The following is a 24605-nucleotide window of genomic DNA, read 5'->3' as shown; positions in this document are numbered from 1 at the left end:
AGACTTAACGGCAGGCAGTCCCTGGGAAACTCTGAATGATGTCTGGGTAGGCAAAACAAGAGAGCAAAGGGAAGTAGTAAGCCTTTACATCTCCCTAGCTTTTCTAAGTGTCTCATAGGCCAGCACAAAGTGAACACCACAATATTTTTACTTTGTACCAGGGTGGATAAAAATCAATGATTTTTTTTAAAAAATCAAAAAAATTGCATTTTTTTAATTTAAATCGGATTTTTTTGATTTTTATCGAATTTATTTTAATAAAAAACTTTTGGGGTAAAAATCTATCATAAGATAGTTTTCTATTTAAGATACATAAATAATTTAGTTTATTCAGCATGAAATGGAGCTTAGTTATGTAGCATGAGGCTGTATAGTCTGCAACACTGGGACTATCGGTGAGTCAACAGTGGGTCAAAGGAGTAGCAGAGATGACAGTTGCTCTTTAACAATTATGATTTAAATCGAGTTGATTTAAATCAAGCCTTTTTACTAGTGATTTAAATCATGATTTAAATTGTGATTTAAATCAACTTGATTTAAATCAAATCCACCCTGCTTTGCACAATTCGCATTCTCTCCCTGTACAGCATGGATACTCGATTATCTATGTTGGATGACCAAACAGAGATATACCACTGCTGCTCGGTTGAATAAACATGTCACAATTTATGCTGAAAACCCCTTAGTAAATTACAACTGCGATGCTTCACAATTCATTTGGTGTTGACTACCAATTCAAACAGGATAAAACTGGAGGAGATTGAAGGGAAGCTTTCGGAAGAAATTTCAATGCAAGGATGGAATCAAGACAGAAAACATTTACGGGAAGGAAGTAGACCAAACAATACAGCTAAGACAGAGGAAGGAAGGAAGGAAGGAAGGAATCACAGACAAAAGGAATGGGGAGAAAGGCTAACGAAGATGTCTACACTCACACATTTTAAACAGAAAACAACAGAAATTGTTTCAAAGTCCAAGCGATGCAAGGAACTAAGGAGTCAAATAAAAATTACTCAGGACACTTTCCAGAAACATATACTAACTGCAGAATTTTACGACTGCATAAACAGACTTAAAATCTCCCTGTGTTTATCTGCACTTAATTCCCCAGTCAGTGTATTTACAACTGTAAACGGAGGCCATGAGATACAGATCCATTCAAAGAGCAAGAAATCTGTTTTATAACTTTGCCACTGGATTACTTAAGATTGCTTCTTGTAAAGTTAAACGCCGCTGGATCTTTTCATGGGTAAGCCAGCTGTTAAGTTAATCACCCAAGTTAAATCCAGGACTGTAACAGTAAACTCTGAATGTACTGCGATCGGAAAAGATGTATTCTTATCTTGGCATAAAAGAGAACCTGAGAAACAGATGCTGGTTTCCTGTTAAAAAAAAAAGCAGCAGTGAAATGAAATGAAATCAGCCTTTCAGAAGGAAACCCTGAAAATGGCGATTGACAGAGTTGAGAAGGAACTAAAAAGGGAAGACTGCAAATTGAGATGTTCACATAATGTGGCTACAGAAGTCATCTAAACGGAAATGTGAATTTGTTTTTTTTTAAAAAAAAACAAAACTGAAGTGGAATACTGTGCATGATAGACGTGCAAAAAGCTACGCTTAATGCATTAAACGTTCAATGTTCCTTTATTCTCCACGTGTAGCTAGAGAGAACAGAATAAAACTACAGAAACCACATCTCGCTTTTCCATAGCCCTCAATCCTTCTTGCGAATAAATGCGCCCAGCACCTCAAGTCTTCAAGCATCAATCTTTATTTAGATCATTATGTGCCTTTCTCTGTACAGGAAGGGCTATATTAAAAATATTTAACAGGTAATTTTATGCAACTTATGCTATTAAAAAAGTAAAGGTTCCCCTCGCACGTGCTAGTCGTTCCCGACTCTAGGGGGCAGTGCTCATCTCCATTTCAAAGCCGAAGAGAAGATGTCCGAAGACGTCTCCGTGGTCATGTGGCCGGCATGACTCACCACCAAAGGCGCACGGAACGCTGTTCCCTTCCCACCAAAGGTGGTCCCTATTTTTCTACTTGCATTTTTTACGTGCTTTCAAACTGCTAGGTTGGCAGAAGCTGGGACAAGCAACGGGAGCTCACCCCGTTATGCGGCGCTAGGGATTCGAACCGCTGAACTGCCGACCTTTCGATCGACGAGCTCAGTGTCTTAGCCACTGAGCCACCGCTCAGTAATCCCCTATTACTACCCTTCAATTCTTCATATTGAAATATATAGTACAGCATTGCATCCTTTAAAAAAAAAAAACAACTTCTAGAAGCTTTCCTAAGAACAGAGGAAGTGGTCGTGGTTATTTTTTATTTTTTTAACTAAAGAAGTCAGGTTTCCAGATGTCCACTGCTGATATGATTGGGATACTGGGTGAAGACGGGCAAATTGCAGATGGACACAATCTGCTGTCTTGTCTGGCACAGAAATTTAAGCAGACGAGTACACTGTCACTGAAGGCCTTTGTAGACGACCACATCGATAAATCAGTTTAAATACTTATACAGGTCGTCCTCGGCTTAGAACAGTCCGTTTAGTGGCCGTTCAAAGTTACAACGGCACTGAGAAAAGTGACTTATGACCGTTTTTCAGAGTTACGACCTTTGCAGCATCCCCATGGCCACGTGATCAAAACTCAGATGCTTGGCAAATGGTTCATATTTATGACCCATGATCCCCTTTTGCGACCTTCTGACAAGTAAAGTCAATGGGGAAGCCAGATTTTTTTTTTTTTTATTTGATTTATATGCCGCCCTTCTCCGAAGACTCAGGGCGGCTTACAATGTGCTCAGCAATAACCTTCATCCTTTTGTATATATTTATACAAAGTCAGCTTATTGCCCCCACAACTGGGTCCTCAATTTACCTACCTTAGAAAGGATGGAAGGCTGAGTCAACCTTGAGCCTTGGCGAGATTCGAACCCTGCAGTAATTGCAGGCAGCTGGTCTTAATAACCAGCTTAATAACAGGGTGCCTTAAACCCCTGTACTACCAAGGCTATTGACTTAACAACCGGGTTATTAACTAATCAACTGCAGTGATTCACTCAACAACTGTGGCAAGAAAGTTCGTAAAATGGGGCAAAACTAACTTAACAAATGTCCCACTTAACGACAGAAACTTTGGCTCAATTGTGGCGCGCAAATCGAGGACCGCCTGTAAACTACTCCAAACTATACTACATTATATACTATATTATATACATTATACTATAATGTGTATAGCCGTGATGGCGAAGCTACGGCATGCGTGCCCAAAGTGGCACGCGAGCCATGTCGCCCGGCATGTGCGGCCTTGCCTGTTTGTGTTCTGGGTTTCTGGTGCGCATGTGCACGTGACTATCAGCTGTCCTTCATGCACGTGGCACTGCCAAAAAGCAGTGTGCATATGCGCGCCAGCCAGCTGATTGTCAGGTGCGCATGTGCGCCAGAACCCGGAAGTTCAGCTTTTCCGGAGCACGACCCCGACGAGTGTGCGCACATGTGAGCAACATTTCTGCACGTCCTTTTCAGCACTTGGTGCCAAAAAGGTTCGCCATCACTGGTATATAGTATACACCAGTGATGGCTAACCTTTTTGCCGACGTGTGCCAAAAGCGGGGGGAGTGCAGTGGGGCCGTGCGCGTGTGTGCCCACACCCATAATTCAATGTGCCCTGCCTCCCCGCGCATGTGCCCACGACCCCCCCCACGCGCTCTCCCTGCTTTTGACATGTGATGGCACGGTGGGCCAGGTAGGCCCATTTTTCACCCTCCCCAGGCTCTAGAGGCTTTCTAGGAATCTGGGGAGGGTGAAAACAGCCTTCCCCACCCCCTGGAGGGCCTCTGGAGGCCAAAAACAGCCAGTTTCCTGACTTCCGGTGGAAGCGGAAAGCCTGTTTTTTGCTCTCCCCAGGCTCCAAAGGCTTTTTAAGAGCCTCAGGAGGGCGAAAACGGCCTCCCCCCCCCCGGCCCTGAGAGGCCCTCCAGAGGCCGGAAATGGTCCGTTTCCTGACTTCCGGTGGGCCCGGAAGGTCCAAAAATCAGCTGGCTGACATGTGCATGCGCACTGGAGCTGAGCTAGGGCAACGCTCGCGTGAGCACATATATGGCTCCGCGTGCCACCTATGGCACGCATGCCATAGGTTCGCCGTCACGGGTATATACGATACACTAAAAACACAATTTGCTTTAATCTCTCACAACCCTCTCAGATCCCCAATACTGAAGTTCTCTGTACAGTTGTCAACCTCTCCCTTCATCGTTCCAGTTGCACTACACCTATGCTAATGAAAAATAAACTGATTTTATTCCTATTCCACAAAACCCATAGACGCAGAGAGTAAGCAGATAATCACCAAAATAACTGACAATTCTGTTAAGTGGATATCCTTTGCTAAAAGAAGCAGCTCAAATTGCAGGTGAATTATTTCAACTTTATAACACAGTGGACTCTTAGATGTGAATTTTTACTAGATTATTATTTAAGACAATCCTATTGTGTGATGTGACGGCAGCATAAAATTTCCTGCTTTGCATTGCTCAACCTTGGTAGCTTGAAGATGGGTGGACTTCAACTCCCAGAATCCTCCAGCCAGCAGCGCTGGCTGGGGGATTCTGGGAGTTGAAGTCCACCCATCTTCAAGCTTCCAAGGTTGAGAAACACTGGCTTAGAAGTAAATATGGCCCACATTAAATTGAAATTCATTTTCCTACCAACATGGACACATTAACTAGCTACGCAACTGGTTATTTCAACACATGCCAAGTTTCATCACGAGAAGAGTCTTGCCAAATTAGAACAACAACAACAACAAAAAATCATCAATTCTAATCAGGCAGTCTCTTATAAGCTTCCAAGAACAACAGTTCTCCTGATTATCGATGCTATTTTATAATCAGAAATATTGTTCCCAAATATGGGCTTGGACTGTTGTCATTATGGGTAGCAGCCACCGATAAAGAGTTCTCCATTCAAGGACTGTACTGGTCTCATTACAAGCTGTAACAATAAATAAAATAATTTATAAATATGGGAAGCAGGAAGATTTAAACGTTGATGCGGCAATCAACTTCAAATTCAGTTTTCCATGATCACCATGTGTTGTTAACCTTAACCAAGAATCCTATATAACAGAGGTAGGGGATCTTTGGCCCCTTTATGACTTGTGGACTTCAACTCCCAGAATGCTTGAGCCAGCATGGAATTCTGGGAGTTGAAGTCCACAGGTCATAAAAGGGCTATAGTTTTCCATCCCTGCTCTATAACCAAGATCCCAAGCCATTTTAAAGGTCAGGATCATGGTTAAATAAAGGTAAAAGTAAAGGTTACCCCTGTCTAGACATATCTGACTCTAGGAGGTGGTGCTCATCTCCTTTTCTTAGCTGAGGGAGCCAGCGTTGGTTGAAGATGCTTCCGTGGTCATATGGCCAGCATGAGGCACACAAAACACTGTTACACCTTCCTACCAAAGTGGTACCTATTTATCTACTTACATTTGCACGCTTTCAATCTGCTAGGTGGGACGGAGCTGGGGCAAGGACTGGAGCTCATCCCGTTGTGTGGCGCTTGGGTCTCAAACTCTGGTTGTCAGCTGGAAAGCTGACAAACTCAGGGTCTTTAACCACTGAGTCAACACACACACACACACACACACACACACATGTTAAATACCCAGCCCCTTTAACAAACTGAAGATGGGTAACCTATTCTCAGCAAGCACAGAGTAAAGAGATTAGCACGAATAAGTAGCTTTCCCTTCAGGTACTGGAGCCAGGATACTGAAGGAGCTGGCATGGAATGATGGATGGACGAATGTGAATTTTATCAGGGCTGTAACCATGTTTATTGTTTAAAACAATCTTTTTTTTAGTGTAGTGTGATTTTATCTGTTCATTACTCAGAAGTCCTTCTGGAAAGTGGGCAGCTATCTAAATTTATTAAATAAATGAATGACAGTTAATTACAGTTGACAGGGAACCATTGTTCTGCCCGTGAGCTTTGCGTGATTCAAAAACAGAATAACGTAACAGAATTACACAGTTGGAAGGGACCTCGGAGGTCTTCTAGTCCAGCCCCCTGCTCAAGCAGGAAACCTTATAATGTTTCAGACAAATGCTTATTTATTTATTTTATTCGGCTTATATGCCGCCCTATCTCCCAATGGACTCAGGGCGGCTCACAATAATAAAAACACTCTTGTCTTAAATGGCCACTCTTTTCTTAAAAACAGAAACACACGGCTCATTTGAAGGGCTATGAAAAGCATACCCAGATTACAGCATTAGGTCTACAAATGTAAGAAATCTGATCAGTGAGTTGTTGTTGTTGTTGTTAGTCGTGAAGTTGTGTCCGACCCATCGCGACCCCATGGACAACGTTCCTCCAGGCCTTCCTGTCCTCTACCATCCTCTGGAGTCCATTTAAGCTCACGCTGACTGCTTCGGTGACTCCATCCAGCCACCAAGTATTTTGAGTTTCCTCTTCAGGATCTGGCCTTCTAAAGAGCAGTCAGGGTTGATCTCCTCTAGGACTGACCAGTTGGATCGCCTTGCAGTCCAAGGGACTCGCAGGAGTCTTCTCCAGCACCAGAGTTCAAAGGCCTCCATTCTTTGGCGCTCAGCCTTCCTTATGGTTCAACTTTTACAGCCATACATTGCAACTGGGAAAACCATAGCCTTGACTATATGCACTTTTGTTGGCAGGGTGATGTCTCAGCTTTTTAGTATGCTGTCTAGCTTTCCTCCCCAGGAGCAAGCGTCTTTTAATTTCTTGGCTGCAGTCCCCATCTGCGGTGATCTTGGAGCCCAGAAAAATAAAATCTGTCGCTACCTCCATTTCTTCCCCATCTATTTGCCAGGAATTGAGAGGGCCGGATGCCATGATCTTAGTTTTCTTAATGTTGAGTTTCAAGCCAACTTTTGCACTCTCCTCCTTCACCCGCATCAAGAGGCTCTTTAGTTCCTCTTCTCTTTCTGCTATTAAGAGTGGTATCATCCGCATGATGTGAGTAAATCAGTGAGTAGAAACGTGTTAATGCTTCATTTTCATTTTCTGAATTTCTGAATCTTCCAACTCCAAGCCAAATATTTAACTTTCTAAAGCTAATACAAAAAAAATGTCAGTTATGGGAAACGTCAGCAAAGAATTTGACAGCTGTACCCTGTATCCGTCTTATGCCAGTTGCCACAACTCCATCATTCTTGTGAAAGTTCAGGCAGAATTTCTTTTTATTTGGAGAATGGAGATTGCTATTCCAGGGATTTGGAAAGGGGGAGTAGAGTGGTGCTGGTGGCCATGTCAGTGTATTCAAGAAAACTTGGATTCCACAAAGTCTGAGTTTTTATCACAAAGAAGATGCCCAGCCCTAACTTGGCTCTTTTCCCCACGCGGAAAATAATCTTATCAGCTGTCACTTCATTGCTGATATTCGCTGCGGTTTAATGATTACATTAAAAGCCTAACAAAGAATAACCGTTTTCCCATCCAATATATACTGTAAGAGAATAAGGACGATGACTTGGCAAAAAATGTGCAGGAACTAACTGTTCGTTAAGCAAAAAGGGACTGAAAAATGTTTTAAGTCTAGAGCGATGAGGTAACATTCGGAAATGGCTGGCCTCAGCCCTGATTCACTGGAATACAAGAGGGAGGAGATACCGCACAATCAGACTTGCAAGGTTGTGTTAGCATCACCAATCTCAAAAAAAGGAAGTTTCGTTTTCCTCTGGAGTTGATTTGCTGGCTGGTCTGACAATATAGCAGTGGTGAAATGTAAAATTTGTTATTACCGGTTCAGTGGGCGTGGCTTGGTGGGGGGTAATGTGACTGGGTGGGCGTGGCCAACTTAAAAAAAAAAACTTTTAAAACCATTTTTTTCTACAACCTCTTCGGTTGAAGAGGTTGTAGAAAAAAAGTTTTTAATAGGCTCTGACGATCCCAGCTGAGTTGCCTGATCGTCAGAGGCTTTTTTTTTTCTTTTAAAACCATTTTTTCAACCTCCTCTTCGGCCGAAGAGGTTGAAAAAAAAAATGCTTTTAAAAGCCTCTGATGATCCCAGCTGAGCCGCGCGATCGTCAGAGGCTATTTTTTCTTTTAAAACCATTTTTTCTACAACCTCTTCGGCCGAAGAGGTTGCAAAAAAAAAAAATGCTTTTAAAAGCCTCAGACGATCCCAGCTGAGCCGCGCGATTGTCAGAGGCTTTTTTTTTTTACTTTTAAAAGCATTTTTTTGGCCGAAGAGGTTGTAGAGAAAATGCTTTTAAAAATAAAAAAAAGCCTCTGATGATTGCATGGCTCAGCTGGGCATTGGGGGGGGAGGGATTTTTGCTACAGAACCATCTGCCGCCATCGCTACCAGATCGGGTGAACCGGTCCAAACCAGAAGCATTTCACCCCTGCAATATAGGAACATAAATACAGGAAGTTCTCGACTTAGGAGCACCACCGAGCCCAAAATCTCTGTTGCTAAGCGAGACACTAGTTCAGTGAGTTAAGCCCCATTTTATTGCAACAGTGGTTAAGTGAAGCACCGCAGTTGTCAAGTAACGTAGTTAAGTGAATCTGGCTTCCCCGTTGACGTGGCTTGTCAGAGAGTCACAAAAGGGGATCACAGGATTCCAGAACAATGCAACCGTCATAAATAGGAACCAGTTGCCAAGGGTTTGAATGTTGATCACGTGACCACGGGGATGCTGCAATGGTTAAGTGTGAAAAACGGTCATAAGTCACTTTTTCAGTGCCGTTGTTGTCAGCGTTCAAAGTAATGCATCCATAGAAAGCAGAACTCTGAGGCAGGTAGATTCCTCAAAGAACACATTTATTGGATACATCATATTGGCACAAGTGGTGAAAACCAACTCTGAAAGATTCGGCGGTTTTCACCTGATTAAAAGTGAAAGTTCCCCCTTTCCCACAAGTCACCGGTCACATTGTCCAATAGAGGTACTGGCTGGTTGCTTGGTTACTCTCCTCCTCCTCCTCTTCCTTCCAGCCACCTGTTGAAACGTCCTTGGTTCCCACTGGAAAACTTTCTGTTTTGGCTACAAACCCCCAACTATCTATTTTCCTCCCATCCAGAGGCCATAAAGATGGCCTCAGACAGATTCGCTTCAGGGTTGACAGTTGCAACTTCAGTCACTAAATGAAAGGTTGTTAAGTCGGGGACTATCTATATCCAAGACTGCTGGTATTGATACAAACTGAAAAGTTACCAGAATAGGTTCCTTGAGGTTCATACATACATTCACAAAGAAAATTCCAGAAGACATATATCTTTTAATTGTTTTTTAATATTTGTCCTGCATGTTTTTTAATTCTGGCTGTACACCGCCCTGAGTCCTCAGGGAGAAGGGCGGTATAGAAATTCAATAATAATAAAATAAAAAGTGTCATGGATGGATGGATGGATTTTTTCCAGGAGCCTGAAATGACTTTCAGGAAGATCACTCTTTGTATTAGCCCAAGAATATCTTGGCCACCTAATGAGAAGGAAGGACTCGCTGGAGAAGAGCCTAATGCTGGGAACGATGGAGGGCAAAAGAAGAAGGGGACAGCAGAGAACGAGGTGGCTGGATGGAGTCACTAAAGCAGTAGGCGTGAGCTTAAATGGACTCCGGGGGATGGTAGAGGACAGGAAGGCCTGGAGGAACATTGTCCATGGGGTTGCAATGGGTCGGACACAACTTCACAATTAACAACAACAACAACAATACCAACTACCTGAAGTTAGTTGGGTTGAATCTCTAAGCCAAATCACCCAGCAACTTTCCATGGGTTGAATTTAAGCTTCCTGGTCCAATTCCAACATCTTAACCATACTACTTCATTAGCTCTCATCACATCAACATGAGAATTACCGTTGTTCTTTGGATTTTAAAACTGTAGGAAAGAGGTAACCACTAAACTGAATGTTACGATTGACTAAGTCTTGATTTTGCAGGAAACTTTCTTTCTGTTCCAAATCAAAGAGTTTAAGGAACATGGTAAATGTCTTATACCTCAAAAAAATTGGTCTTGGCCTTGGTAGGAAATATTTTTTTTCTCAAGATAAACAAGAGTAAGCAGATCTCCAAACTTCCAACCTGACCTTGTTTATTGTAAGTAATGTCTGGCAGGCATCCTATTAGCTTGATTCAGGGACTTCTGTGTGTACTTTGTAGTCATAACATGAACACCCAAATAAGCCCTTCCCTTTCTCAGAGATGTGTTAGATAGGACAGTTGTTCTAAAAATGCAACATAGCTCCAAGCAGTGAGAAGTTATTTTGGCTAGGCAGCTTAGACAGCTATCAAAAAAATGCACGGTGTGGTTCTTATTTTGAGATGTTAGCACACACAGAAGCTCAGCAGGACTGCCCCAGCCTTCAGAAGAAAAGAGTTTAAACTCTGGAATGTCATATTTATAAAAACCTCTGATTTCTTGACCATCCAGAGCAACCCGTTCAGCTTAAAGCTTCCATTTTTTATCTGTGATAAAGATGCTAATCTAGCCAGATATGTCAAAGAACCTTTGCCAATTTCTATAAAGCCAAACCTTGGAAAGAAGAGAGGAGAGGGGAGAGGAGAAGAGGAAAAGGGAGGAGAAGGAAGTAGAGAGGGGAGAGAGAGAGATAAATAAATATATAGAATGTTATGGTACAATTATGAAAATAATGCTTATAACTCTGACGTACAATATTGTGCATTTAGAAAAGACTATAAATGTATGATTAAGAGAATATTGGTTATAATCAGAGTGTATAATTAAAAAGGATTGGATACAGCCAGTACACTGTCGTTGCAAAACTGGAAATGTGATGTATTATAAAGAAAATAAAAACATTTTCAATAAATAAGTACAATAAAAATATTTATTAAAAAAAAAACTGGAAAGTTGTGATTTATTGCCAAGCTCTAATTAAAACCGTGTGAATAACTCCATTTACTATTTAATTAGATCAACTTAATTAATTAAATTCCTCTTTCACAGTATCGAACAAACTCAGAAAAGTGGGTTGAGTGAATCATAGTTTTCAGATTGCAGATTTTTTTTTAAAAATCCAGCCTTTATGATGTAAGCTGCCCATCGTTGCTTCAAAGCAAACTATCATTTAATAAATATAGTTTTATAAATAATTCAAGGCATTAAACATGCCTATTACTCCTTCCTCTTCCTGTTTCCCCACAACAACAACAACCCTGTAAAGTAAATTGGGCTGAGAGAGAGGGATTAGCCCTAAATCACCAAGCTGGCTCTCATGGCTGAGGCAGGACTAGAACTCACAATCTCCTAGTGATCGACTCAGAGTCATTGAGACAGCTTTCATGCCTAAAACAGGAACTAGAACTCCCAGTCTCCTTGCTTAACTACTACAAACAGACTGACTCTCTCATAATAAATATGGGTATCACAAACACAAAATTTGGTTTTGTTTTTTCCCCCAAAAAATATTGTTGATAAATCAGATGTGTCTTAGGTTACTTGCCAAGTACGCTTCATATTTCTCTATATTTGCCATCGGAGGGTTTTTAACTTAGAAAGTAAGCAGCCAGTGAATTTGTCATTAAAATCCTTCATTCTGATGTTCTCAATGGTAAGGAAGACATCAGGGAATAAGATCTACAAAAGTACTGCTAAATGTGATTAACCAATGCATTTTATGCAATATTTATTTCTTTGATCGGTAGAAACTGTTAGAACCTTTCTCTGCTCTTTGTCCAGATCATAAAGTTACAACTGATAAGAGTGCTATCATATACTTGGCTTGTTGTTTGTTTATTGATGCTGCCATGATTTCTTTTTTCAGAAGCCATGCAAGAAGCTGCTGTTATATCAACACATATGAAAGGAGTTTTTTTAAACCATATTTCGTATATATATAGAAAACCCACTGAATAGATTTATTCTTAGCTAGAGGGAAAGAAGCATTCCTGGATTTTTATGAATTTAGGATAATGTGCAAGTCTTACCAGGTGATAAATCTGGACTAATTCAATGTTGAGTTTTGCAGTTACTGCCTAAAAATTTTGTGTGCATGCGTGCGTGTGTATTTGTTTTCTGAGGTTTTCGCGGGTGTTTGTTATTCGGGTTTTCTCCCGCGTAAAATTGGAAAAATCCAATTTTAAAATCCAATCAGAGTACAGCCAAGCCCCCAACCAATCAGAACACACCTCCACCCAATCAGAACACAGCCAAGCTCCCATCAGTTCACACCCCCACTGGCAGTTAAAGGGAAGAAACAGCTGCGATCACACATTGCTCCTAGAAGCACAAAGCCGAAAACACCAGCCTGAAGATGACGAATGAGACTTCGTCGAAACATCGCCAAGACACTTCCAATTTTACGTGGGAGAAAACCCGAATAACCAAAGACATATATATATATATATATATATATATATATATATATATATATAGTGTTTTTCTATCAAAGCACCTGGTCTACCCCAATATGGGAGGGAGCATACTGCTTCCCTTTTGCCTTTCAGCTCCAATCCAGGAACCCTCAAGTAGTCGCATTCACGACAAACCATTTTATACCAAATTTATATTTCTTTATCAGCAAATATAAATTTGATACACACACACACACACTTATCCTTCTGCGACATAGGGCACAGTTTCTAAATTCTATTATGCAAACTATTTCGGTCGATGAAATCTAGAAAAAGAATTAGGGATAAGATCTCGAACGGATTGTTTGAAAATGCTGAGGGGTTTCATTTCCTTAAAATAGAACAATTACAATCGCTTAAGACATAAAACAACACTCATGCTGTGAAAGCAAAAACGTTGGATAACAAGCATACTTTAGTTTTTAAACATGATTATTTTTTTTGCAAATAAACAATTCTGCTGGCAATTTTTTATGGGGGCACTTATGTAATTGAAATTCTAATTAAGCTAAATCAATAGGAAACTGAGAAAATAAAATTTCAAGAGCATGCCGCCCCCTCCCCAGGCATTTTTTCTTAGGCAATTTAAATAATTCAAATAAAAGCAGTGGTGTGTTGCCATATGCTACGCCCACAAGAACTATCTTTAACATCTTCCTGGGAATTGTAGGGTAGGTTTTTGTCACTATGCAGCAATTTGTTCTTTAAAAAAAAAAAACCGCCAACTTGAAGATTCGGTCTCAAATTTCCAATGAAAGATTCAGGACTGTCTAACAATCCAGAATCTTATCAGCACACAACCCCAATACTGGTGTACAACCACCGCCAGACCAACTCCAGAGTTTATCCAGAGAAGAAATAAACTGTATATATGCCATATGCCGTGATTTGTCTAAAATACGTGGATTCCTGTTCTCCTCTCAACCTTCCTATAACCACAAAAACTCTGGAAAACGGGATTAGAAACTCAGCTTTTTCTCTGTTATTTCAGGAGGTTTGATTTCCAGCACCGACTCCAATTGCCACAGCAGAAATTAACTTAAAACACCTGAATTTAATACAAAAAACAAGAAAGAATTGCATGTTTGCATCTCCTGTTTGTTAAGAGCCCAAAACAAAGTAAGCTGCATTCCTCATTCTTAATTCCAGATTTATCTGCTGATTACATTTCCATTGTCAGTCCCAAGACGTCAAAAGGTTTCTCACAATTTCCAAGGTGTTGAGACTTAAGGGGCCAAAAGGAAGTGCCTATATATCCATTTTGCTGGGGTTTTTTTTTTTTTTAATCGGGAGGGTAAAAAGCAGCATAGCAGCCCTAGGCTACAAGCTCCACTCCTTTTCAACATGGCTGCCATTTCATCCCAGGTGGATAAGGGGAGGGGCTTAGTTCACCAGGTTGCTTTCATCCACCTGATCTTGGCTTGTTTCTCTGGTGTGGACCGGGGTGGGTTCTAAATTTTTTTTACTACCGGTTCTTTGGGCGTGGCTTATTTTGTGGGCGTGGCTTGATGGTCATGTGACAATTCTTTAGGATTTAGCAGAGGTACTGGTCTACCAGGCTTTTAACTGCTTGCAGAGCTGTACCGGTCTACCCATTTATTTTTGCAGGCACTGGTCTACTCATGTATTTTTGCAGGCACTGGTCTACTCATGTATTTTTGCAGGCACTGGTCTACTCATGTATTTTTGCAGGCACCGGTCTACTCATTTGTTTTTGGAGGCACCAGTCTACTACCACACTGCCTTTTACCACTGATCAGCTGTAGGGCGGCCCTTTGAAGCCCCTCAGCAAGACTTTAAACAGTTTTTTTTCTTCTAGCCAATCAGCTGGGACTCGGGAGGCAGTGAATAGATTGGGGGTGGGGCCAAATAAAAGGTAAGAATAACGCGGGGAGTGGGGGGGGCAGAACCGGTTTGGTGATGTCATATCGTCACCGCTACCGGCTCAGCGGAACCGGGAGGAACCCGCCACTGGTGTGGACCCTTGCTGGATTTGAGCAAGGGTCCACACCAGAGAAACAAGCCAAAATAAAACAATGTCTGTCAGATATTACATCTTTTCTATCCTGTTCTACGGAGTTGAGAGTTGGGCCTCTGACATAAAAGCCACTTGAAGAGACTGGAAGCATTTGAAATGTGGATTTACAGGCGGCCGTTACATATAAACTGGGTTGACAAAATCAGAAATGAAGAGGTGAAAAGACGCCTGGGAAAGCCAAGGGAAATCATCAAAACCATTAAAAAGCGAAAGTTAAGACTATTTCGGACATGTGATGCGACACCCGGAAAAATACGGCATCCCTCACTTAATCCTCCAGGGAAAGATTGAAGGCAAACAAGGTCCAGGCAGAAGAAGAAGATCATGGCTTCAAAATCTAAGGAACCGGTTTGGACAAAACTCAGCAGCACTTTTTCGTGCGGCTGCTGATAAAAATAGGATCGCCAACATGATTGCCAACGTCCGGTGATGGATTATACTACTACTACTACTACTATACTAACTGAATTTATATACCGCCCTACTCCCGAAGGACTCAGGGCAGTGAACAGCCATAGAATAAAACATATAAATACAAAATTTAAAATAAAATAAAAGGAATTAAATAATTTGGCTGAACAAATTTAAAAACCCCAATAATTTAAAAACCCCAATAATTAAAAAAAATAAAATATGGCACAAGAAGAAGAAAATAAAACAATAGGGAAATAATACTAATCCCCAGCACAGAGTGAAGGGTTTGGCATGCCCTTCCCTGTCTCAGAACAACAGTTTTAAAAGCAATCGATCTGCACATGCCGGAGTATAGTCTGGTTGTGTTTTATAGCACGATATTAAAAAAGGGGATCAATATACACTACAGGTAGTCCTCGACTTACAACAGGTCATTTAGTGACCGTTCCAAGTTACAACGGCACTGGGAAAACGGGCTTTTGACTGTTTTTCATATTTATTACCATGGCAGCATCCCTGTGGTCACGTGATCAAAATTCGGATGCTTGGCAACCGACTCATATTTGCGACGTTCGCAGTGATCCGGGGTCATGCGATCCCCTTTTGCGGCCTTCTGATAAGCAAAATCAAGGGGGAAAGCCAGATTCACTTAACAAGCGTGTTAATAACTTAACCACTGCCATGATTCGCTGTGGCAAGAAAGTTCATAAAATGGGACAAAATCCATTTAATAACTGTCTCACTTAGAAATTCAGGGCTCAGTTGTAGTCGTAAGTCGAGGACTACCTGTAGTCCTCAACAAATGACTTACAATTGGGATCAGAATTGCCGTTGTAATCAAGGTGATTCTTAAGTGACTCGCACCCAATTTTACGACCATTTTTGCCATTGGTTGCTAAGCACATCACAGCAGTTGTTCAGTGAAACATATGGTTGTTAAGCGAATCGAGCTTTCCCTACTGACTTTGCTTATTATTGGAAGCCGGCTGGGAAGGTTGGAAGGTAAACATCTGACCCCAGGATGCTGCAACTGTCCTAAATTTTAATCACGTGCCTGTGGGGACTCTGCAACAGTCGTAAGTGCAAGAACCACATGTCACATTTTAAAATACAGTTGTAACTTCAAATTGTCACAAAACGAATGGTGCCAAGTCAAGAACTCCTGTAAACTCACTTCAGTTGCACAAGTTATATTTTTTCAGCTTGCAGCAATCAAATGTGGTTAGGTAAAGGTTCCCCTCACACGTATGTGCTAGTAGTTCCCTACTCTAGGGCGCGGTGCTCATCTCCGTTTCAAAGCCGAAGAGCCAACACTGTCCAAAGACGTCTCCGTGGTCATGTGGCCGGCATGACTCAACACCAAAGGCGCATGGAATGCTCTTACCTTCCCATCAAAGGAGGTCCCTATTTTCCTACTGGCATTTTTTACATGCTTTCGAACTGCTAGGTTTGCAGAAGCTGGGACAAGTAACGGGAGCTCACCCCGTTACGCGGCACCAGGGATTCGAATCATTGAACTGCTGACCTTTCGATAACAAGCTCAGCATCTTAGCCACTGAGCCACCGCGTCCCTCAAATGTGGTTAGACTGCAATATTTCAGTTCTCACAACTAGCCAGGATAGTGTAGGAGGTTAGCACCCACCCCTTTCCTGGAAGAGTGAAATATTTTGGGAAATATTAAAAAGGCAGAATATTATGTTTCCCTGTATGAGAAATGGAGAAGCATATTTTTAAAGACAAAGCAGCTCCCACCTTCCTGCCCCCACCCTTTTGTTAATGGGCCAGAGGCAGAAATTCAATCTTTGTCAATGAATCTCATTTGCAAGGCAACGGGACCCATCTAGACAGAAACTACCCACATGGCACCTGGGAAGATTACATCAGCCAGCAAGGCTAGCTAAGACCCCCCCCCCCGGAAGTCTGACAACCAATCAGGATACTCTTTCTGGGCCCCAGGAAGTTCAAAGCCAGAGAGAGCATAAAATCCGAAAACTCGCTGTATCTGCCCTTTTCTGTTCAGGAACTCAAGCCATGTGATCCTGTCCACCATTAAACCATCTTTCCAAGCAGTCTCCATGTTTCCAGTGTCTTTTTCCCTGCTTGGAGCAGAACCCAGAAGGATATTTCTTCCAACAATAGCAACAGATAATTAGAGTTCAACACGATCTCCCTGGTCATCTTATCATCAGTTTTCACCAAATTAGTCTTCTTCAATAAAGTGCTATATGAATTGTTTAGCGTTGAAGCCCCCCCAGGATATCCCTTGGCATTTACCCTTCCAGTGGTAATTCATTTAACTGATGTATTTTATCACAATTACAATGTCTCCACTCCTGTAGAGATTTAGTTTCTGTTTTTGAACCAGAAAACCAAATGGAAAAAAAAAAAACCCCGTAGGCTGTACATACGTATGTTCCTAGTCATGACTATTTTGGCATAAAACCTTCTCTCAATTAATAGAGCCAACTTTTCAAATTTTGGATCTGATACCAATGCTAGACATAGTTAGAAAAATTGATTTAATAAATAAGGATACCCCGCTATATTTATTATTCCATGGGTTTAATGAAATTCATATATTATTACTTGTGTGCCATTTTGGGAGTAAACTCATACTTATAGATGCTGCTTCCTCAAAAGTTAACATCAGGAGAATTTAGTAAGGACTGTTATTTATTGTTAAAAGATTTATGCACAAGTTCAAGGCAACATATATAACCCCTCACAACTCTGTAAGGGATGCAACAGCCTTTAATAGATGTATTATGTACTCTCAGCATTCCTCAAATGGTCAATAATGGAAGTAGGAGGGACGTCGTTTTTATTAGCACAGTTGTAAAATTTCTGTCCAAAGAGATTTTTTTTAAAAAAAAATCTGCAATTCCATTGCAATCTGAAACAAAATGCAAAAATTCTGAGAACGGTAAAATTCTATTACCGTAAAGAAAAGCCGCTCGATGCATTTCCTCTAGATATTCTAGAAAGTGAGCTGTTAAGAACCACACCACCGCCTTTCTAAATTTAGATACCATATTTTTTAAAGGATTTTCATTTTTAGCTGATAAATCTGCTTCTCGCTACAAGCCAGAATTTTTTTTTTTTTTGTCAAAGATCATTAAGAAAAACCCGGAACAACACAACCACACAGGGCCAAGTCTGTAAAAGGAAGAGGAAGGCCATCTCCATATCACAGCCCCAACTGGGTTAAGCTGTCAATCTGGATCTCAAAAGGCAACCCCCCCCCCCCAAACAATACACACGTACACAAAATGTGTCTAAATTGGGCATTTCCTCCATCTGAAAAGAAAAAAAACCAAACCCACCAGGATGTCTGAAAAGACTCCTGCAAAAGAAAGGATGATTGATTACAGGACCCCTGCATTCCCTTGACAAGGGTAGGAGGGGGGTGTCATCCCATTTTATGGCTGCAAAAGGAGACCCCTGGGGAGCCACCCAGCTGCTGTTGAGTGGTGATGGGGAGGGGGGAACAGAGGGAAGCAGACATAAGGGGGGTGGTCCTGAAAGCCCCCATTATTCTGCCCCAATTTAACAGCAAGGAGTTCATTTATTTAGATTTATCGGCTACCCAACTCGTTGACACAAGACACTTTAACACATGCACCTCACTTCCACACCCGCTACCCTATGGATCACAGAAAATCACCCACCCCCAAACAAGGACGATCTTCTCCCACCCACCCACCCAAATTTTATTGGAGTGGCTTTCTAGGAAAGGAGGAAAAAACCCACTTTAAACTTTTTTCAAAGCAGACATGGGGGGGTGTGCGGGTGGGGAGGAAGGCAACTCATCCATCCCAGAGCCCTCTTTCCCCACGTAGGGATCTCTGAATCCCCTCCCACTCAGGCGAGCCCCCTCCCCAATATCCTAGCCCTCTCAATGGAGGTTCATTCACTGGGGGGGGGAGAAGAAGAGAGAGAAAGGCCAGCCAAAGGGACCCCACTTCCTTCTGCTTCCCATCCACCCCCCAAAATAAATAATATATCTTTTATAAAAAGCACTTTTTCCCCTCCAGGAGCTGGATGGGAAGAAGTGGATGGCCTTGAAGGGACGGAGGGAGGGCAGGAGGAGAAGGGAAGAAGGAAGGAAGGGAGGGAGGGAGGAGGGAGGCAGGAAGGAAGGAAGGAGAAAGAAGGAAGGAAGGAGGGGGGAAGGGAGGAAGAAAAGAAGGAAGGAAGGGGAGGGAGGGAGGGAGGAAGGAAGGAAGCAAAAAAGGGAGGGAGAAAGGAAGGAAGGAAGGAAGGGGAGGGAGGTAGGAAGGAAAGAAGGAAGGTAGGTAGGTAGGAAAGAAGGAAGGAAAGAAGGAAGGGAAGGAGAAAGGGAGGGAGAAAGGGAGGAAGGAAGGAAGGAAAGAAGGAAGGAAGGAAGGAAAGGAAGGAAGGAAGGAAGGAAGGAAGGAAGGAAGGAAGGAAGGGGAGGTAGGAAGAAAGGGAGGAAGGGAGGAAGGGAGGAAGGAACAGGGGGGAGGAGGGGGGAGAAAGGAAGATGGGAGGAGGAGGGAAGGAAGGAAGGAAAGAAGGGAGGGAGAAAGGAAGGAAGGAAGGAAGGAAGGGGAAGGAAAGAAGGAAGGAAAGAAGGTAGGAAGGAAAGAAGGAAGGGAAGGAGAAAGGGAGGGAGAAAGGGAGGAAGGAAGGAAGGAAGGAAAGAAGGAAGGAAGGAAGGAAAGGAAGGAAGGAAGGAAGGGGAGGTAGGAAGAAAGGGAGGAAGGGAGGAAGGGAGGAAGGAACAGGGGGGAGGAGGGGGGAGGAGGGGGGAGAAAGGAAGATGGGAGGAGGAGGGAAGGAAGGAAAGAAGGGAGGGAGAAAGGAAGGAAGGAAAGAAGGTAGGAAGGAAAGAAGGAAGGGAAGGAGAAAGGGAGGGAGAAAGGGAGGAAGGAAGGAAGGAAGGAAAGAAGGAAGGAAAGGAAGGAAAGAAGGAAGGAAGGAAGGAAGGGAGGAAGGAAGGAAGGAAGGGAGGGAGGAAGGAAGGAAGGAAGGAAGGAAGGGGAGGAAGGAAGGAAGGAAGGAAGGAAGGAAGGAAGGAAGGAAGGAAAAAGGGGAGGGAGGACCGGGCCGAGGCCAGCCAGGGAAGCCAGCCGGATGGGAAAGAGCCACAAACGGGCCGAGGAGAAGAGCCTCTCCGGCCGGTTCTGCCCAGAAACCCTCCCGCTTCCCTCGACCACGGGCGGAGGCTCGTCGAGGCTGCCTTCCACCCGAGGCCGAGGCCGGGCCAGGCCGCCGGTTGTTCCCCGCCCGGCGAGGCCGACGGAGCCTGAGGCGATTCCGCCGCCGGACGCGTCTCTCGGGCACTTACAACAAGAAGCTCATGATGGCGGCGGCGGCGGCGGCGGCGGAGCAAGAGCGGCTGCCTCGGCGCGGCTCCCAATGGCAGGCGGCCGCGGCGGGCGAAAGAGGAGGAGGAAGGGGAGGCGGAGGGAAGGCGGGCGAGCTAGCAGGAGGGCCTCCGCCGTCCGGAGCCGCCTCTGCTGGCCGCGCCTCCCCTGGCAGGCCTGCTCCCGCCCTTAGCAGGCAGGCAGACAGGCAAGGGTGGGCACCATGGGAGTTGTAGTCCGACGCGCCTGGAGCCTGTCCGACGGGCAGGGAGAGGGTTTGCCTGCCTTGCGGCCGATGGAGGGTCCTCTTTTTTTTATTATTATTCCTCTGCGCCTCTCGGGCTTTCCTGGCTGCAGGTGCTATTCAACAGGTGCCTGCCTGCCATCTCTCTCTCTCTCCTTATCTTATCTACTTATCTGTTTACATCTGTCTATCATCTATCATATCTCTCCCTCTCTCTCTCATTATCAACAATCTATCTATCTATCTATCTATCTATCTATCTATCTATCTATCTATCTATCTCATTCTATCTATCTCTAATCTTCTATCATCTGTTTATTTCTCATCTATCTATCTATCTATCTATCTATCTATCTATCTATCTATCTACCTACCTACCTACCTACCTACCTACCTACCTACCTACCTACCTGCCATCTTATTTATCATTATCTACCTATTAACTTCTATCATCCATCATCTTTTTCTCTATTCATCCATCATTATCTACCTTCTATCAATATCTGTCTGTATCTACCTACCATCTTATTTATCATTATCTACCTATCAACCTCTATCATCCATTTATCATCTTTTTCTCTATTCATCTACCCAATATCTGTCTGTCTATCACCTATCTATCACCTATCTACCTACCATCTTATTTATCATCTACCTATCATCCATCTATCATCTCTTTTTATCTAGTCATCCATCATTATCTACCATCTATCTGTCTGTCTGTCTATCTACCATCTTATTTATTGTTATCTACCTATCAACCTCTATCATCCATTTATCATCTTTTTATCTATTCATCTATCCATCAATATCTATCTCTATCATCTACCTACTTATCTTATTTATCATTATCCACCTATCAACCTCTATCATCCATCAATCATCTTTTATCTATTCATCTATCCATCAATCTCTCTCTCTCTCTCTCTCTCTCTCTCTCATCTACCTATCAACCTTTATCATTATCTATTATCTATCATCTCTATCTTTCTCTATCATCTACCATCTACCATCTGTCTATCTTATCTATATCTAGGTCTGTCTGTCTGCCTGTCTATCTATCTATCTGTCATCTCCTGCCTTTATTTTTATAATTATCTATCATCTCTATCTTTCTCTATCATCTACCATCTACCATCTGTCTATCTTATCTATATCTAGGTCTGTCTGCCTGTCTATCTATCTGTCATCTCCTGTCTTTATTTTTATAAATGAAATATAAATTTATTTTTATAAATAAACATGGTGAACGTACATTGTACTCCTTCCTATTTTTCCCTCACAACCACCTTGTGAGGTGGGCTGCGCTGAGAGAGAGAGAGGCGGGGGGGGGACTGGGGCCAAAAGTCACCCAGCCAGCTTTCAGGCCATGCCTAAGGGGGGACTAGAACTGACTGTTTCCTGATGATTGGCCCAGAGTCACCCAGCTAGCTTTCATGGTGCCTTACCCATTAGACCAACTTTGCAACACCTAGAAGAATTGCTCCGGTGGTTTGCTTGATTGTTGTTGTCAGGGTGGTAGATATTCATCGGATTTTGTATTTTGGTTTTACTTCTATAAGCTACCTGGAGTCATGAGCCTTGGTGGCGCAGCAGACTAAAGTGCTGTTAAGTAGAACTTAGCTGCCAGCCGCCTGCAATTACTGTGAGTTCAAATCTCACCAGGCTCAAGGTTGACTCAGCCTTCCATCCTTCCAAGGTAGGTAAAATGAGGACCCGGATTGTGGGGGCAGTAAACTGACTTGGTATAAAAAAGAACACCGCTTGGGGGGGGGGGTCCGAAAGCCCTACTAAATAGGTATATACAAAAGTATGAAGGCTATTGCTTAACGCATTGTAAGCCGCCCTGAGTCTCTGGAGAAGGGCGGCATATAAATTGAACCAATAAATAAATAAATGAATCAAGCAGCCATATAAATTTTCTAAATAAATCAATAAATAATAAACGTTATGACCTTTCGAGAGGTCATTGTTTTATGTAGTCGTGTCCACAGCAATCCCGTGTGACATGCACATGGTGTAATTTCACGACGTACTTGAGTACACATGGGTGACGCAAGTAGGTAAACTGCAGCATTTGTGTGATGATGCCATGTTTCATCATTTGCCTCTGGCTGTACGGGTCCAACTCATCTCACAGTGTTGTTGGGGGATAAAATAGGAGGAAGGCATGTTGGGTATGTTTGCTGCCTCGAATTGTTTGTAAAAATAATAAAAAGGTGGGATACAAGTAAATAAATAATAATCCCCATGGTCAGATGGTTGGTGTAATGCATTCCAACCTATGGTTGGCTTGCTTCAGATGTTCTTCATGGCCCACCCAAGTAAAACACCTGGGGGAGAAGGTGTTTCGTTGTGGAACAACCACAGATGATGCCCTTTTGCCATTGCTAAGAATCCAGAACCAATAGTCCACTGCCCTTCCCCAGATTCATCTGCTACTTCTAAGGATGTACAAGACCCTTTGGAAAGAAAATACTCATGATCCACAGGATGTTCTCCTTATGCAGGTCAGGTGGCAGCAGCACCTCAGATAGAAGGTCCCTACAGAGAATGGTGAGGACAGCAGAGATTATAGGAAGCTCGCTTCCTGTTATTCAGGATACTACTTATAAACACTATGGTGCTTAGAGCTTGAAGCATTGTTAGAGACTCTACACACCCATTTCCCGGTCTGTTTCTGTTGTTCCCATCTGGGAGGAGGTTTCGAAGTATCTACCGTATAGCAGGACTACCAGATCCTCTTTAATAGCTTTGTTCCCCATGCCATCCATCTGGTAAACTTGCAAGGTTCGTTTTTCTCGTCATGTACATGTATACATCTGAACCAGACTGTGTTGTTTCTCTGTGTCATATAATATATGTGGGTATATGCATAATTTTCAGGGGTGAAATCCAGCAGGTTCTGACAGGTTCTGAAGAACCGGTAGTGGAAATTTTGAGTAGCTTGGAGAACCAGCAAATACCACCTCTGGCTGGCCCCAGGAGTGGGGAGGGAATGGAGGTTTTGCAGTATCCTTCCCCTGCCACGCTCACCAAGCCATACCATGCCCACCAAGCCATGTCTACCAAGCCATGCCCACAGAACCAGTAGTAAAAAAATTTGGATTTCACCACTGATAATTTTATATTTATTTTGACATTTTTAGGTGGTGTATTTTAGAGGTGGAGACCCTTTGAGAGCTGTATGAAACGAAATTTCATTTTAATGTGTGCCGATTAGTGTACATTCAAAGTGACAATAAAGTTATTCTAAGTCTAAGTCTTTCAACTTACAAATCCACATCAGATCCCTAACACTGATCAAAGCCAGTTCAACATTTCAACAGTCCTCTTGACAAAGATTTGTTGAGACGTCCTCCATATCATCATTGATCTCTTTTAAAGATCTCCCTATGTAGAGGCGGCTAGAAATTCAAGACAATTATCCTGTTCTCTCTTTGTACCCTAATAAGACCAGCCCCGCTCACGGGGGGAAGGAAGCATTCTGATGTACTAAAGAAGGTAGCGAGATGTAAAAATCATACAATACCCATATACAGGTAAGTCCCTGACTTACAACTCTTCATTTAGTGACCGTTTGAAATTACAACGGCAATGAAAGTGACTTATGAGCATTTTTTTACCCATATGACTTTGCAGCCTCGTGGTCACATGATCAAAATTTGGATGCTTGGCAAATGGCATGTACCAGTATTTAGGATGGTTGCAGTATCCCGGGGTCATGTGATCACCTTTTGCAAACCCCCTCCCCCAAAGATCAACGGGGAAGCCACTTAACAGTCATGTTACTAACAACAGCAGCACTGATTCATTTAACAACTTGTAGGTTTAACAGGTTGTAAAATAGGGCAAAACTGAGAAATTTGGGGCTCAGCTGTGGTCATAACTTGCATGTTACAGGCCTGATTCACTAAACCATAAGCCACAGCTAAACTCCAGTTCCATCTCTCTCAATCTCTGCAACTACGATGTAAAGACTTCCACTCATATGATGGCTAGGGAATTCTAAAGAGTCGAAAGCTGCACATCTTAAAAAGTTGCCAAAGTTTGGAAAACATTTTGACTCTGGATCTTTCTGGGGAAGGCTGGCAAGGCTAGCCCGGGACTTTAAGAGCCCCCCTCCCCACCCCTTTGCCATAAATGTGCTCTGTATTCGTGAACCCTGGAGAACGAACATACACATAGTCTTCGACTTATGATCGC

General features: G+C 42.8%; 1 protein-coding gene across 1 annotated transcript in view; it reads right to left on the bottom strand.

The window, feature by feature from the left end:
- MOB1B (MOB kinase activator 1B) overlaps nt 1-20215 on the bottom strand; it is a 56487-nt gene extending 36272 nt beyond the window's left edge. The window contains exon 1 of the mRNA XM_070948250.1: nt 20137-20215. Coding sequence (XP_070804351.1) covers nt 20137-20150 — 14 coding nt within the window. The 5' untranslated portion in view covers nt 20151-20215. The remainder of the gene's footprint in view (nt 1-20136) is intronic.
- Nucleotides 20216-24605: the final 4390 nt, after the last annotated feature.

Source organism: Pituophis catenifer, unplaced genomic scaffold (genome assembly GCF_029215685.1).
Source record: "Pituophis catenifer annectens isolate HBS135680 unplaced genomic scaffold, rPitCat1.0.hap2 SCAF_8, whole genome shotgun sequence".
Lineage (NCBI taxonomy): Eukaryota > Metazoa > Chordata > Lepidosauria > Squamata > Colubridae > Pituophis > Pituophis catenifer.
Note: the sequence above shows the minus strand (reverse complement) of the source record. Positions and strands in the feature narration are given on the sequence as shown.